Below are 17,097 nucleotides of genomic sequence, written 5' to 3' on the forward strand. Positions count from 1 at the left end.
GAGTTGTAGCACCATCATCATAAATTAAGAAAATGACATTAAAAGGCATGAATCATGGTTCTAGTGCTGTCTCGCAGCTATTTGTCAAAGTTTTATTTTCATTTTTACAGGAAAACACATTTTTGAAGTAATGTATTCAGCCATAAGCAAAATACTGCATATATTGCAACTGCAATAGAAAAATTATTGGGAATGGCAGCAATATTCAAATGCCATCACCTGACTGTTCTTTGTGTACTGTGTTCAAGGTCCTGACAATGCATTTGATTTAACAGATGCTGGCTGTCAGGTTATAAATTGGACACTAAATTGATCATAGGCGTCAGTGTAAGAGTGGATGGTTGTTTGTGTGGCCCTGTGTGGGACTGGCTATCTGTCCAGGTTGTAGCCTACCTTATGCCCAGTCAGCTGAGATTGGCACAGTGCCCCCCGCACCCCTCGTGTGGGGGATAAAGCGGTAGAAGATGGACTCCTCTAAAGTATTTGTTCTCAATTCAGAGGTGACATATCAATATGCACGTAGCCAAGAAATGCCATTTATAGGATGCAATATAACTAACATACAAATTCGTCTCTTAATTGTAACAAACATTGCTTGTTGACAATGTTTACACAAGTTATCCAAATACCAGTGCTCATTTCCTGACATGACTATTCTGTGCATGAGTAAATATTTGTCTTTCTGTGCTCACAACAGTAATTATATAAGGGAACAAACAAACATTCAGAGTAATTTGAGCAGCCATGAACTAAAAAGATACACTTTATTGGAAACCAACAGGGGACATTTTTATACAAAAATGCACAAGTGGTATGTTGATGCTTTGTGTCAAGAATAGTTCATCTCGCTTCTGCTGCTTATACCACTGATGGTCCTCTGCATGCAGCACCAACATGAGACAACCACTAACTTGTTGAGACATAATTTCACCAAGTAAAATAACAAATCCAACAAGCAATGTCATTTGGCATAGGGAAGAAAGTAGGATCCTAGATTCTTGAGTCTAGACAAAAATGACAGATCCAATCTCATAATTATCAGGAAGAATGTTGAACACGGGATGTTCTTCAAACATTGAGTTGATTAAATCTTCAACGTTGTTCTTTACTTGGACTTTGTGCTTCCTCCTTGTTCCTTCCCATCTCCATCTCCATTCGCCTTTTTCTGCTTCTGTTGCATTATCTCAGCATCCCTAGAGGAATTTCAGGAATATGGGAGAGAATACACTATGTAAGTACAGATTCAACAACATCACACACCTGTGTGAAAGCACACCACTGACAGCAGGAATTATTTAACCGCAACAGATTCTCCTCTTCACACTTTGTTAGAAAATAGTGGCTGAGAACATGTGACAAAAATACAACAGTGGTGGAAAGATTTGTAGGTTTTCTCCTGTCATGTGTTCAGGATTTTTTAAGTGTGTGTGTAAGAGATGGCTCAATGATGCACTGGAGCCATAATATATTTTTTTTTAAAACTCACCGTCAGCTTTTACCCATTCACTCGTGAGTAACTGCACCGGCTTACTAGCTAGCTGAGATGTCCTCCTACCTCAATGCAAAAACACACGCAATCTCTGCCCCTTTATCTAAAGTTCATATAGATGACAAAATGAAGTAGAGAAGAAGAACAGTTTTCCTGTGGGAAACTTTACATGGACTAAATAAAAACAATTGGCTTGGTTTTTTGCAGAAAGCATAGCAACTGCAATTTTGAAAATGCATGGAGTAATACAGGCTGGAGCCATGCACGTAGATTATTCAGTGGAAAGTATAGTAGTTACAATGGTACATTGATCGCGTCTATGTGTGGAACATGTTGCTGCCCACCTCTGCTTCCGTGCTGCAGCAGACAGCCCATCTTCACCTTTCTTGCCTTTATCAGGATTCTTCTTAGCATTCTTCAGGCGTGCAAGCTCCCGCTGATTTCCTCCTGCAAGTCCAACAAAAAGTTGTTTGAATAAAGGACATCAACAAGCAATACACTAAACCACACGCTACAAAAACATCAAAGGATCTTTACCGTCAAACAGGTGGCATGAAACATGTTTACAAGAATTGTGATTCAAATCATTGTCTTAATTGTAAACATTTACTTAAGAGAGATGTTTTTTTCTTTTAAGATGTTTGTAATAAATGGGTGAAGTATGTTACTAAATACTAAAAAAAACACAAGTCACGTCACAAAATGAGAAAAAAACTAAACTATTATTACTACAAAAAAGGTACAAAAACGTACTGCTGCACAAACATCACATCAAAATAATCACTCCACGTGACATTTACTAATACTATTATCGGGTGCAGCTGTGTGATGGTATGAGAGGAGACGACGTGGCAGGGAGGCGCTGTGGAGCAGCATCGTGTCCACGACAATAACACGGGATGGGGGGGTTGTAGCGGAACGTCCTACACCGTGGCGTGTCGCAACAGTCGGGTAAGCGTGAACAAGCAACCGACGTGAGGCCAAATTTGCGAGGAAAACCGTGATAAACTGTTTTATAATTTGACCAGCCCGCGCGCCACAAACCACGGCGGGGAGTCTCCGCTCATTTCGATGTAGCTCTTCACTAGGCCGAGGCTCAGACTATCGGCTGGAACACAAATAACGCTGCTCTCCGTGGACCATGACAAATACACAAGAAGCGCATGATACAGCACACGTACACACGCGCGCGAGTCACTTTTTGTTTACTGTGACAGAAGCCACCAATGGCTGCTCCGCGAGTTGTTTACGAACCACAACAACGCTGGCGCATGAAACAAATAACAATACGTCGGGCTCAGCAGATAGACATGACCCGTAACTACCAGTGTCTAAGGTTTTAGGACGAGCAAGGACGACATGCAATCGCACAGAGTACATGACGTCAAACAGTTGGAATATATGTCGATACCCACTGGTCATTTTTAGTTATCGCCGCTCCTTTCGCTCAACAATCCAGATATGCTCAGCCAAAGGGCCGCTGCTGGCTCCCGAAGTCGCTCTAGTCACTGCCGTTTCTGAACTTCCTTGTTGGCTGCTTCAAGTCCTCGCGAGATGTCCGCACGAGATCCAGAACATTCCGTCTCCCCAGGTTCTACTGCGCATGCACGAGAGCAGGCTCTCTTTATAAAAAGTCCCCCATACATGTTTGATATACAAAATATTCCATTTGTAACATTTTTAAAACTTCATTTAAAAGTCACTCCAGAATATTATTTAATGCTTTTTTTCCCCTCAGGGCAATTGCATTTGTATTGTTCATTTGTATTGTTCTAAAATGCTGTATAGGTCTATGGGTGTTTCCTGAAAAACTTAAAGGGGACATATTATGCAAAATCAACTTTTTAATAATTTTAATACTTATATTTGGGACTCTGGAGGCCCTACCAGTTGCCAAAGTGTGGAAAAATTGCCAGCGGTCGCCGTATTTAGTCAGCGACCGTATTTCACACACACAAACACACACATTTTTAAGACAAGGTCAAATAGAGCTCATAACTGACCATTCTGACACGTCCTAATTAAAAATATTTGTGCAGTACGCCCTCCATGACCGGAGCACAGACTCAGTCTGATACAGTCACATACAGCGGCAGTTTATGCAGCTGTCCCTAAGTGTTTTAACTGATTTACAGTTTGGCACTGTTCGGGACTGTTCGGCTTGATCCTTGTGTCGGACGTCTCTTCCTGTGACGGCACTCTGGCTGTTTTCCGCACACGCTGCCGTGTTGATATTGTCAGAGAACTGGTGGAGGGAGGGGGAGAGGAATGGAGCGGAGGGAACAGGAGCTGAGCGAGCGAGTGCAGTAAAAAGGACAAATCAGAAACCCCCTGAAAGAAGTGGGTGTGTGTTTGCCTGTGTCTCATTTGCATATAAAGGGACCATGCACAAAACTGAGCGTTCTGAAAGGGGCGGGTTTAGCAGGGTTATTGAACTGCTATGATGCTTCATCCTTATGGTATTTTGACCAAAACATGTCACTGACATGTTCATTAGGACACCAGGGAACTATTTTAACTGGGAGAAATAGGGTAAAATATGTCTCCTTTAAATTTGGTCATTTAGAGGCAGTAAGCCAAAAGCGCCAGCAGGTGGCAGCGATGCTAAAGTAAATTTGGAATGAATGCAAGACTACATGCCTGTGGACTGCAAGGGAATTCACTATGTTCTGCCATTATTGACACAAAGTAAAGTGAATCATGTTTCTTTCATACAAACAATTACAATGACAGGCAGTGAGTGTAGTGAACAGGTTTGAATGTGTATCATGACACTAGACAGACTTCTATGTCTCAGTCACACAAGATGGTAACATCATCATATCATGATCGCCCAGATAATATTGAATTATTTCTCAGCCTCAGTCTAAAAATGTAAAATGGAATATTCTTCATATAAAGTTTTATTTCTGTTCTGGAAAAGTAAACATGGAGTTTTTGATGTGTGACTTTTATTGCCCATCTGGTTAAATGGGGCTAGATGATGTCTGATTCATGTCTGCCAAACACTCAATGTGTAACTCTGCACACAGACAGACAGACAGACAGACAGACAGAGGACAAGCATGCAGCTGGACATTCATGTGCCTGTGGACATGTCCCAGTCAAACTAGTGCATGTGAGTGTTTGGTTTGTTTTTTTCAAGAGAAAGTTATAATTGTCTGAAAATGATTTAATAAAAAGGTCAAGTTTGATTAAAACAAGCTAGTTACTTTAATGAAGTAAACATTTAATTGTTGATTCAAAAGGGAGCTGGTAACATAAAGTTGACGCTGGCAAGAGGGATTAAAATCCTAAACTCTGGACTGGGTTGGGTTTCTTGCTGAAAGTTGAATACTGTATTTTAAGGACATAATTACTGTTTGAATACAATACGCCACCAGACTGCTGCTGCAGTTGTCTAGCAAACAGTCTATTTGGGGCTAGAATAAGATCACTTTTTCAATTTGATTATGTGCTCTAAGTTTGTTCTGGTCTCTCAATTATTCTTTGCTGAATGTTCAGCTAAAAACTGATAAAAGTCTAATCTAATTTTTATCCTGGTCATATTTTTCATACAAGACTTGAGGCCAAAATCTTCATGGGGTTTTTACAGTGAGCACTCTATTTACAAATACCCTCATGACCAATGGCCGTAGATATATGGAGACAGAAAATGTGTTCATTGAGTAATATCTCTAATGTAGTAGCATTATCCAATCCATTTTATATTCAGAACACACTATTAAAGACAACATAGTTCGCAAGTTAAGTTAAGTAGCACTGAAATCTTTAAAGATATATAAAAAAAAAAAAACAAGCATCATATAAAAAGTATAAAAAGAAATAAGATACAAATCAAACAACATTTAAGCAATCAGCAACATCTCACATTGTATGTTAAAGCCAAGTGTCACCTGGTTGTGACGTCACCCATAAGAGTCTGAAATACCCCTTTAAGGCACCATCACCATATTAGTGTTTTGCAACCGGCAGTTCAGACTTCAACCAGGCTCCTATTGTATACTCCTTATTTTCCTATTGACTTCCCTTCAAACAGACTCTGCCTATAATGTGTAGAGACAACTCATTGCAGAGTTTGGGAGACGCACAATTGCAAATGCCCAATTCTCTCTGAGTTTCACTCTTGTTGCTGGGACAAATAAGAGCTGCTGCATGAGAGACCGCAAAGGAATATTAAGTTAAAATATGAGAGGTAGTGTGGACCAAGGCTATTAGGGATTTATAGGCAAACAGAAGGATTTTTGAAATTGATTCAAAAGCACATTGGACCATTATCAACATTCAGTAGTTGATAATAAACCAGTTTAGTGGTTTTCCCCCTGGGAGGAGGAACATTGGCAAGGCCAATGAGAGAGAGAGGGCAAAGTACACTGAATTAATAGAAGATTGCTGAAGCAATGGATAGCGAGCAAATCGCGACCTCACTGGCCAATGCCATGAAATTGATTATATTACCCATAAGTATGTTTGTTCATCCATCTATCCTCTACTCCTTTCCTCCAACACGAGGGTCGCAGGGGGGCGGGGCTGGTGCCAATCCCTCGTGGCATAGGCAGGGTCCACCCTGGACAGGTCGCCAGTCCATCACAGGGCCACATAGAGACAAACAACCATTAACTCCCACACTGTGTCCTTGGGCCCAAATCTACATGTCTTTGGACTGTGGAAGGAAACCCACGCACACACGGGGAGAACATGCAAACATGCAAAGGCCCTTTTTCCGATCGGGTCGTGAACCCGGTCTTCTTGCTGCAAAGGCAAGCGCGCTAACTACTATACGTTATTGTGTTTGTGTTTGTGTATAATCATTAAGAATCATTTGGCTTTCAGAGACTTATAATCAGAGGTGGAAAGAGTACTGATATTTTCTACTTAAGTAAAAGTACTGGTCTAAAAATGTACTCAAGTTAAAGTAAAAAAAATAGCTTGTTTAAAATGTACTCAGAGTAAAAGTTACTTAGTTACTTCTTTAAGAACATTCTTTCTTGTGCAAAAGGGACACGGGGACACAAATCTCACATGAATTGTTTTTAATTAAAAACAAACCTTTACAAATCAAAGTGCTGACAAAGTAAAATGGGTCAAAATGGGTCAAGGTCACAAATGCTTTAACTTTCTCGTCACTCAGGGACCTTATTTCTTTATTGAAATATGTGAATACAGAATAACAAAATAAAAGCATTCACAAAAATGGTCTAGAACTGTATACATAACAAAAAGTATGTATTATAGTATAGTATACGTATTATGTATTATAGTAAAACAGTTATAGGTTTTGACAACTTTTTTATACTCAAGGACGTTAATTAGCGCCAATTCACTGCCAAAGTATCCGGGGGTGAATTTTTTTTTTTTTATACAGGTCAACATTTTTTCACTCAGTAACGGATGTGAGTTAAAACGTAGTAAAATACAGTACTCCCAACATAACATACTTATGTAAAAGTAAAATTACAAATTTTAAGCACACCTACTCAATTAAAGTAACGCAAGTGAATGTAATGCATTACTTTCCACCCCTGCTTATAATAAACCTACTTAAGGCAACAGACTTGCTTTACAGAGGCTGTCATCTTCAACCAACAGCAGCAAGTCCAGTCGCCTACAGCTAGCTACTAAAAAATGTGACAGTTTCACAATTAGATGTTGCTACTTCTCGCAAATTCTTATGCAATGGGCCTTTAAAACAGTCATGTTTGCAGCTTCACGTCGGTTCCGTGTGTTAGTTTGCTAACATCTGGTAATTAACACTGCACACAATACTAAAGCTGTTTTGACTTAATGATGGTGCTAGTTGAAAAATTAGAGTCTCCCCCCCCCCACCACCCCGCCACCCCCGAGGGGAACATGAAAGTCTGTGCACAGATATCATGGCAATTTATCCAGCAGTTGTTGAGAAAACTGCTGGACAAACCTACAGACCTTGAGTTGAGTCTTTCACCATATTAAAATCTTTCATAGCTCTGGACACAAAGGAAACATTCCATTTTATATCCTGGGACTGACGTGCTCTGTGTGTGACGTAAAGATTAAGAAACTGAGATTTTCATGTCAGGCACTGCCATCGGGAGATTATAAAGTGTATAAACAGCCACGTCTTCTTTGTGCCACATGTGTGCTGGAGCACGAACACTTAAACAGTGTGTGTCGAACAGTGTGTCAAACACTGTGGTCAGTTTATTGGCCTGGTGGCGACACAGAGCAGCCTTGGATGTCTGACTCTGACTTGTTTTTCCCCCCACAGCTGCTTTCAGTCGCAGCATCCTGCGTAAAGCAAACTATTTCTGTCCCGCAGTGCAATTATCACCACCTGGCAATTTTGACAATGTTGACTGTTTTACAAAGTCTCTAAATGTTGGCGCTGAGCTCAGTAGCTCCTCGTGTGTAGTCTCTTGTCAATCTACTTTAGTCAGAGGGAGATGATTTGGACTAAAAACAAAACATATTACCCTGTGACGTTTTATAGTAGGTGTTACCCTTATGTTTTCATGGACCACATGTAAGGAAGAGTTTAAAACAAATATGTACTCCATGGTATTGGATAGTCATTTGATATTAAAGGTACTTTTTCAAAAAGTGTATAGCCACTCACTGTTCTCTTTGATTGTGCCGTCGGCTATACCCTACTTAGAGCAGTCTTTGCTTGCACTGATCATGAAGCGGTAAACCACTGATGTGTGCAGCATAAACTTGATGTGGCAAGCTGGATAGCGCATTCCTCTCTGTCTCATATTTCACCACTGTCGTCCATCATGCTGCCAGAGTCCTCCCCGCTGTCGTGAATGACTGATGGGACTTTGCCGATGCCATCTTCTGCATCGCCCCTCGTGTCTCTCGTGCCCAGATTGTTGGAGCTAATTTTGACACAAGTCTATGAGATTATGATGTTGTTCGTGCTTTATTGCAAACTACTGTGCATGTGTTTTTTTGTCTTTTCTTTCTTCTCTTCTCACATGCATTGTGTGAGTGACATTTACTGAGTCAGTGTGTTACCATACTTAAAGATATCGCCTTGATATCAAATGTTTTGTACTCGTACTTAGATTTAGGGAAAATTTGTGATGAAGTATAACCACAACAAGATTCCAGTAAGCACAAAAATGTATTTTACCTAACAACAAAGGAAATGTTGAGTCGGTGTGAGCCTCAGGGCCACCGTACCTTCCTGTACAGAATATGATGATTTCTGTAAAATACTGATTTGCTTCACGACTCAAAGTGGCAATTGTTTTGTTTGATTTTGCACCTTCAAGCAGACAAAGAAATCTGCCACAGTTTTTCATCTTGGCCTAGGAAAAGCAGCTGTATTACATCTCATGAGTGTCACCATCTACATATGGCAATGCAGTGATTCATTTCACTTGCACCATCGTCCGCCTCTGCACTGAACATAAAGCTTTAGCAGTGTAAACACACTTTGCACTTTGTTTTCTTCTCTTTCTTGTAAAATCATACCTGAAAACATCCTGTTACTCATGTTGAATTATTTATTCAAATAAGATAGTTATGTTTATTGCACTGATTTAACATGCAGGGGGAGAAAAAAAACCCTCTGTCACTCTTCTTTAAATGCTTCAGTGCCTCCTCCCCCCCCTCCCCCCTTAATCGTTTCTGTTGGACCATTGTTTCACCAGATGTCTAACCACTGAGCCTGAGAGGAACTATTCCACTGGATCCAAAGTTGTTTGGGGACACATGAGGACACGTGAGCATCAAGGTAATTTCTCCTGAAGACCAGACTTTGCACTGGTATACTGTCCACCAGCAGGGGTGCAGATTATGGGTTGAATTTCACAGAGAGGAGCACGAGTGTACATTTCTGCAAGCACAAAGACAAAAATGGTGGATTGTTCATAAAATGATGTTTTACATTGAAACAAAAATGTAAAAGAACCCATTCAAATACTACATTTAAAACAAGAACTTGCTCCTCTGCTAATACAAATATGAATTCAAATACAATTTTCCCAGAAGACAGACTCTAAAAGTAGCATCCCAGATGTGTTAGTTTCCTCCATGGCAACTTGGCTTTACTGGGCCTCAATTAGCTGAGTGTCAGGACACATGGGAACCTCTTACCCGTCTTGAGACAAGGCTCCCAGGACCAGAGCAGAGGGGGGTTAATACGAGAGACTGCACAGTAAAGCCCATTAACACCTGGATACAAATATTATGAAGAGTGCAGGATGATCTTTGCTGCTGTTCCCAGGGCTCTTCAGCCATAAACGCCTGTGCGATGTGGATAATGATAAATACTTAACGCCGTTTCTGTCGTGAGCGTCGATTGTTTCGTGCCGTCATTTTAAAGCTAAATCCTACAAGACTAAAAGCACAATATAACGTTTAATTACTTACCTTTAATGAATCCACAGTTTAATGTATCCTGATGTAGGTTTTAGTGATATTAGATTCACCTGCTCCCAATTACCTAGTCCTGTTTCACTGGCAGGTGCCACCAAATATATAGTAATAATATATTATACTTCTAATCAGAAAGTGTCCACTTTTACTAATTATGCAGTGAAAACAAAGATACCAACCATGCCAACACTACTGACAGGAATGTAGCAGAATGGTGCTGGAGTGATTGGAAATAGTGATAAAGATGAGAGATTTAAAGAATGTATTTCAATACATAATAAATCTATGTCTCACTACCAATATTGAAATAGAAATGTTTTTTTATGCCATGCTTGAACCCATGAAGGCATTAAGGCTCTGGTGTAATGTGGATTTAATTTTTAGGTCAGGACAACACAGAGCAGCTCCTGTTTTACTGTTGTCTATTTTCTCGAGTGGAGTGGAAAGATCGGCCACACCTGCACCGTCACTGTAAAAGTGGAGACTGTCAAGAGCCTGTGATCTCAATAAAACACCAAACACCTGGATCTGCTTAGCAACATGCATGTGTGTGTGTGTGCGTGAGATACACACAGAGGGAATGAAAAGCTGACTTCTGTCTGATTGTTTTTCTTTGTGGGAAAGTTTTCACCCATCTTCACTTTGAAGACAGTAAAAACAAGGCTCAGATGGGAACATAATCCACAGACTCTGCAGTCCCAGTTGACTATTACCAGGTCCAGATGTTTTTCTGATGTTTTTATTTTTTTATTATTTTTTTAACAAACTTTTGGGAAGCAGGAACACTCAGGTTGAGCTGAGCCTCTGCACTTTACATTTACAGCCTGTGGAATACTTATATTCGTTGTATTCATTTGATCGTAGCTGGCAGTATGCTGTGCTTTAGGGAGTTTTCATTTTGAGCCACGTTGCCAGTACCTTGAATTGGTTTCTTATGCAAAACAAAGCTGAGGGGAACACGACGTGTATGCAGAGCAAAAGATAAGGGCTCACCAAGTCTCTCAATATAATTATTTAATTGCATTTCACTCATTCATTCATTCATGTTTGTTCTGTGGCAATAACACATCACAGTACTTTTTCTATAGGAAACGCTGCAGCGTTCAGTTAGAGATTGAGAAACTTAAAAGATACTTGGACCGTTCTATTGCCAACATGCCTTGCAAGTAACATGCAGCCTTGAAATTCCTCCCCTTCTCCCTTTCTTCCTTCCAGTTGCTACCGAATCAATGACCTTCGGAGGACTTGTTTCAGTGAGGTTTTTCATGAAGATATTTATTCATACACTATGTTGCAAAGTGATTACTGTAGATGGGTCATTTTGTTTTCTTTTAAAGCAACTGGTAGTTGTTTTTGCCAATTTGTGCCTGAGCCAATTTGGTCTTGTCTCTGTTATTTGCACATTAGAGACTTGGCCTCCCATTGTGTAGTTATTGATCTTTCTATTTTGATGCACCTTCTACTAAATGTAAATCTTTTTTAAACCCTGCACTATGCGCATGCTCAACATCTTCCTCATGTACAGTATTTCTGTAAGAAAGTTACAGTGCCACATACAGGCCTGGCATATGTACTACAGCGTTTAGATTTGTTTGTATGTATCAGGCCTTCATTTCCAGTATAGATCTTTATTTTTTGATTCTGCTACAAGCGCAGTGCTTTCTTACCTCTGCTGAACCTAAGTGCCTGCCTGTGCACAAACCCTTTTTTACCATGTAAACGGCTAATATTGTTTTTCCAATCTGTGTTTGTTTGCGTGTCCTGCTTTTGAGTCAACTTCCTGCTCGAGATGTTACAGGCTGGAGAGGGGTGGATGGATCACAGAAACAAAGGACTGTCACACTAGAGAGAGGGTTTCCTGTGTTTACCACCAAAATATCCAATATTGTGGTGCAATATCACTTTTAATGGTACACACCAACCGGATTAAGGCAAATTAAAGAAGATCCTGAGATATATCCATGACCTTTTTTGGCCTGAACTGAAACCATAACCTTGTGTTTACTGATATTATCATGATGACAAATGTCCTTGTAGCCTACTCCTCCTGTGGGTCCTGTCCAGTTGTTTTTGTTGGTATGTTTAATGTCCTAAAGGGAAATTACTGCGATTTTACTCATCAAAGTTTGTTTACAGGCCTTGGGAGTAAAACTGCACAAAGATGATCAGCCTCAAGTGATTTCACTTGGGTCAGTGTGTGGGAACTGAAGAACACAGGTTTGAAAAGCAAAGACAAATCTCTGGGTGAGTTGTTAGACAGATCTGGACCTCTCCCGAAGGCTAGTGGTGTCAGACTACATCAGCTGCTGTAGCAGAAGATATCCAAAAGCTTTAATCGAAGTGTTAAAGGTTGACTTCTCTTGTGGCTAGTCACGACACCATGTTTTAACAAAGAGGAGGAATTCATGAAATAGAAGAGACAATATCTGCTTTTGCTTCATTGGTTTTGATTTTTGCTTTAAAGCTGCCGGTCGAAAAAATACATCAACTCTGCCGTAATGAAGATAAAGTTGACGTTATATACAGGATAGGAAGTGTGTGTATTATAAATCTGTCATCTAAGGACACATTTTTATTTCAGAAAATCACATTTTATAATGTTATTTAAACTTGCAGTATCAATTCTTTCTGCAGGTTCACATCAATAGACTCCTAATCTTTCACCATGTGCTCTCTTCATTAGACTGTGATGTAACTTAACCCTTGGTGGCAATGCAGTGGACTGAGTCTGTTCTTCAACACTGGCCGCTCTGCAGTAAAGACGGGGGCACAATTATAAGACAATAATACAATGCTCTGCTTCTTGCCGGTTGCAGGTGTCCTGAGTCATTGACCACAGGTGTGAAACATCACTCCCAGGGGTCGGTCTGCATTACTGGTCTCCCGTGCAGCAGATGGCAAACAACAGACAATGAGTGGATGAGACAGATGAGCCAGATAAAGAAGAGGGAGGGGCTGAAAGTGTTCATCTCCCACTGCTTAGCTGTTAGAAGAGCAACGTCAGACCTACATGCATCAGTGGGAGAGGAAGTATTATTAGTTCAGACACGGCCTGTGTGTTTTCTAAGTACATGATATACTGATGATCAGAAGAAGGTGTTTTTTTTGTGACATGACACGGAGATCAGCACCACCTGTTGTGTGTTGACCCAGAGTAAACCCTCCTTTCCTGTACTTTCATTCGGGGCGAAGCTTAGCAATTTAGCTAAATAGGCTTACGTGACGGACTCATCTGCTTTGAAAACCTCTGCCATCACTTGTTGGCTTTCACACCGTTATGCAAACACTTAAGTTGCTTAGATTTGCTGTTGTTTTAGCGTGGTCATATGTTTGGCCTGTGAGACACATGGCTCAATAGAAAACAGGTCGACAGTGTCTACAGAGGGAGTGTAAGCTGCTTGTTGATTCACTGTTTTGGATCTCAACCAATAGACAAAGGAAAAGCTGGAGAGAGAGTCCAAGACCCTTGTTCAGACCTGGCATTGACGTCTGTCCTGAATCCACAAGTGGACAATGCTCAGTTCAAGTATAAATGCATGCAATACGCACTTCCAGTGCCCTATACATTCATTTATTTGTAGCCACCTCTACAATATTAACTTCACCAGTTTGCATTTAGCTTTGTATTACTAGAATAGGGGTAGTATTTTTGAAAAATTGTGCTCCCCAACCTCAGTTTCCCCTGAGTTGAGAAATATCTTCATTCTTTTCTTTGTTACGTGCTCACTAGTGACACTTGGTCCTGTTAGCGTAACTGTTAGCAAAGATGGCGGACACTGTTTACATTCTGGGAATGAGGTTCCGTCCCCCTATGAGTGGGACTAAAAAGTGCGGAACTAGCGTTGCAGTTTCAAGCCTCAGACCAAGTGTCAGGGTTTGATTCCACACGCCACATGTGTGTCCTTGGGCAAGACACTTAACCCCACATTGCAGTGTGTGAATCTGTTTGAAAGATGTGCAATAGAAATTGTGAGTGAAGGGGTGAATGGCAAAAGTGTAGTGTAATGCAGTTTTGAATAACCATCATGTGATCAATCAAGTGATTCTAGGAGATGAATCCAGGACACATTTTTATGCCAGATGTGAACAGTTGTACTTAAATCTGTCCATTTGATATTGTATCACCTAAGACAGGTATTGAAATTTTAATAACTATTACTTTATTATTACTTCCTCAAGATAAGAATTGATGCCATCAATTATGTGCCCACTGCTCCACATTGTGGTACTAAGTTGTTCTTGTCTGTTTTAGCCATTTGGGATGTTCACTTGACATAATGACGCCTGATAAAATTAGAACCATAAAAAAATAAATTACTTTGAGTATTCTCAGTGGTCATTTAACTTAGTTGGCTTTTTGCCATTGCCATTGGTTTTTGTCAATGTCTGACGATTTACATTAGTGAACATCATTGTAACAAATGCGATTATATCTTTAAACTTCAACCTTTTTTTTATTATAAGTCATCTCTATAGCAGAACGATCTTTTAAAACTCAGTCTTCAGGTTTTCTAACTTTCCATTGATTCAATAAATACATATCTACTTAAAGTGGAGCTGAAGTTTTTAACTAACCTGTATTTATTTAAACTGGGAGCAAAATGGAGTACCGCAAGAAAACTGGAAAATAACAAAGTCTGAACTTTCTTGCTGCAAGGCGAGAATGTTGGAAATGATATACTAGTGGTGCCTGCCCCACCGGTGCGCAGTAGGTGCCCTTTTTGTAGTGAAACCCCTGCCCTTCCAAAATGTCTGTGCACATCACTGGTTACCACCATGTAAAAGTGCGACAGTTTGTGGGTCAGAATAACCCAAACGTACATGTTAAAATATGGAAAACCTGAATTACACAATCAGAAAGTGAGAGTGAGTTTGTTTGCGACAAACCAAAATATTAAAATGTAAAAGATAAAAAGTGCTTATCACATTTAAAAGAGATCAGTTCAGATTGTATGATTTTGCAAACTGGCATGACAACTTGATTTCTTGCTTTTGTGGAGATCCATATAGAGGTCCACAAGAAATTCAGTCCCCAGTGCTGGGGCTGCCTGCCTTAAGTGCAAGGGCTTAGGTTTGGTTACAAGTCTGGTGGGGACATGGCCATAAAAACTCACCGCTGTGTTGTCAGAAAAGCACATTACCTGTGCTCTCTCTCTCTCTCTCTCTCTCGATATTTCTGCTCGGCTGTGATGCGTCCACTGATGCTCGTAAAATCTGCTCGCTCGCTCACCTTTTACAGGATTTGTGCACACGTACAAATTGCCCTGTCTTATCACTACATAAAAAAATTGTCTGATATGCCCTAAATGTATTGCTATGACTAAACAGTGTTTTGGAACAACAATATCATTTCACAATGACGACAGGATTTGCAATGGGCCCTTTGCACAGCAGCCATTTTGACATGTTTAGCAGGAAAAACACTGGTGTTACTGATCGTAGTTACAATGGCTCTGTTCAGGTCGTGTAAGTCATGACATTGTGACGGTGAGCCAGCATGCACCTTGAAACTGTGGGAGCAAATAGAACTTAATCATCATTCATTTGATTATTTGCAACTGTGATTTCCCTACTGTCATCTGTCAAAATGGCTTTTGTGCAAAGTGCTTATTAAGTTTAAAACCTTTAATTGAGCTTTCATAAAAAACATTGTTATGAAAGCTTTGATCATCAGACCTTCATCATATGTTGGCAAATGATTAGGTTTATTAGTGATGAGTTATAGTATAGTTGACAAATAGTATAGTTGACAAATAGTATAATATACCTAGTTGTTTACATGTTGAACACAATTAGGAGTGGCTTTGTTTTTGCCTCCAACCTGTGACAAAACCTGCTCTGTGCTTCACTACCAGCATTAACTCTGGGGCAGGTTTAAGTATGAGGGAGGAAGTGTGATGACAACATTTTCATTCATGTGCCAAATATAACATTTACAGCATCTAATTAAAGGTCCATCAGTATTCAACCTGTTCTTGGTTAAATCACTTTTGATGTTGTCAAAGCTTTCTTGGTTTAAGTAATGATGGCTTCTTGTGACGGTAAGCGTAATCCTAATTTCAAGACGTTCTGAAAACGTTGCCCAGACTTTCTTGAGTCGTGCAAAAAGGACAAGGGGATACAAATCTCACATGAATTGTTTTTAATTAAAGGCAAACCTTTACAAATGAAAGTGCTGACAAAATCAAATATGTAAACACATAATCAGTCAAAATGGGTCAAGGTCACAAATGTCACACTTTTTTCATGGTTATCTAGTAATGTTATTCAGTGATCCAGGTCCAACTCTTGTTAATTTGGTGTAAAGTATTTGAATTACGTATTTTGTGTTAAAAATGGATGTATGTACTCCCTTCTCTGGCTAAACACTTCCCATTACCCATTTGTATTTTCGTATTAGCTGGCTCATGCCGGGCTTTCGTCACTTTTCCCGGTGCCACACCCCCACCCGTTTGTTGTGTTTACAACATTTACAGTGTATTTCCGTGCAAGAAGAACCCCTCAAAAAAACCTAGTCTTCCGACTCCAGTTGTCCAGCCACCTGGAAGCATGTGGACGTGAGACGTCAGCAGTGTCAATTGGCAGAGCTGTGCCAATCAGAGCACAGCACGTCCATTCTGCACCACCTACTAGTTTATTTTACAATAACTACTATTTTCTGATTGGCTGATAGGTTGCTAATTCAAGACAGCTGTATGAATGAACTACGCATCATCAATTCATAGATGACTAATTTATGTGCGGTGACTTTTATTACTTATCAGCGTGAGAAATGCCATGTGTGGCGTGTGAACTTATTGAAATTCGTGTGTCTTGAGACTGGAGAGCTCTGCTCATTCAAAATGGCAATGAATGACAACCAGAAGCACACGCCCTGTGATGCTGAACTGTACAGATCACACAGCTAGCTGCCATTGCCGCAATTTGCACTTGCTGTCATTCGATCATCACGCTCTCTGCTGTGCTTAATGACTCCTCTTTCCCCTCCCGACTCGCACCCTGCCCACTTTTTGTAGATTTTCAAAACCAGGCATTGGGCGGAGTTAGCCTCAGACCAGGGGGTTTAGTTACTCTTTAATTAGCACCAATTCACCTGTCCTCATCTTTCACTGCCAAAGTTTGCAGTGTGTGATTTTTATTTATTTAAACATCTTTTTTTTTACTCTAACATATGTGATTCAAAATTCAAGATTCAAGAATTTTTTATTGTCATTATGAGGACACAATGACATTTTGCACTGACT

At 40.2% G+C, this 17,097-nt stretch overlaps 1 protein-coding gene and 1 long non-coding RNA gene across 2 annotated transcripts; one reads left to right on the plus strand and one right to left on the minus strand.

The window, feature by feature from the left end:
* Positions 1-750: 750 nt before the first annotated feature.
* LOC131459106 (small EDRK-rich factor 2-like) lies at positions 751-3,053 on the minus strand. The gene is made up of 3 exons (XM_058628553.1): positions 2,905-3,053; positions 1,834-1,936; positions 751-1,193 (listed from the first exon to the last, which is right to left on the minus strand). Exons 1-3 carry the CDS (start codon positions 2,909-2,911, stop codon positions 1,106-1,108), a joined length of 198 nt encoding a protein of 65 aa, XP_058484536.1. The 5' UTR covers positions 2,912-3,053; the 3' UTR covers positions 751-1,105.
* Positions 2,327-15,530, plus strand: LOC131459107 (uncharacterized). The gene is made up of 4 exons (XR_009240202.1): positions 2,327-2,440; positions 4,526-4,607; positions 9,127-9,209; positions 12,670-15,530. It is a non-coding gene; the product is annotated as an uncharacterized LOC131459107 (long non-coding RNA).
* The last annotated feature ends 1,567 nt before the right edge of the window (positions 15,531-17,097 follow it).

Source organism: Solea solea, chromosome 5 (assembly GCF_958295425.1).
Source record: "Solea solea chromosome 5, fSolSol10.1, whole genome shotgun sequence".
In the NCBI taxonomy this organism is placed as follows: Eukaryota; Metazoa; Chordata; class Actinopteri; order Pleuronectiformes; family Soleidae; genus Solea; species Solea solea.

What these genes read in the sequence shown, in the direction of transcription:
- LOC131459106 (XM_058628553.1), bottom strand. An exon ending in GCTGCAGCACGGAAGCAGAG is followed by an intron (nt 1,194 to 1,833) that starts GTGGGCAGCAAC and finishes AAATTCCTCTAG; the next exon opens with GGATGCTGAGATAATGCAAC.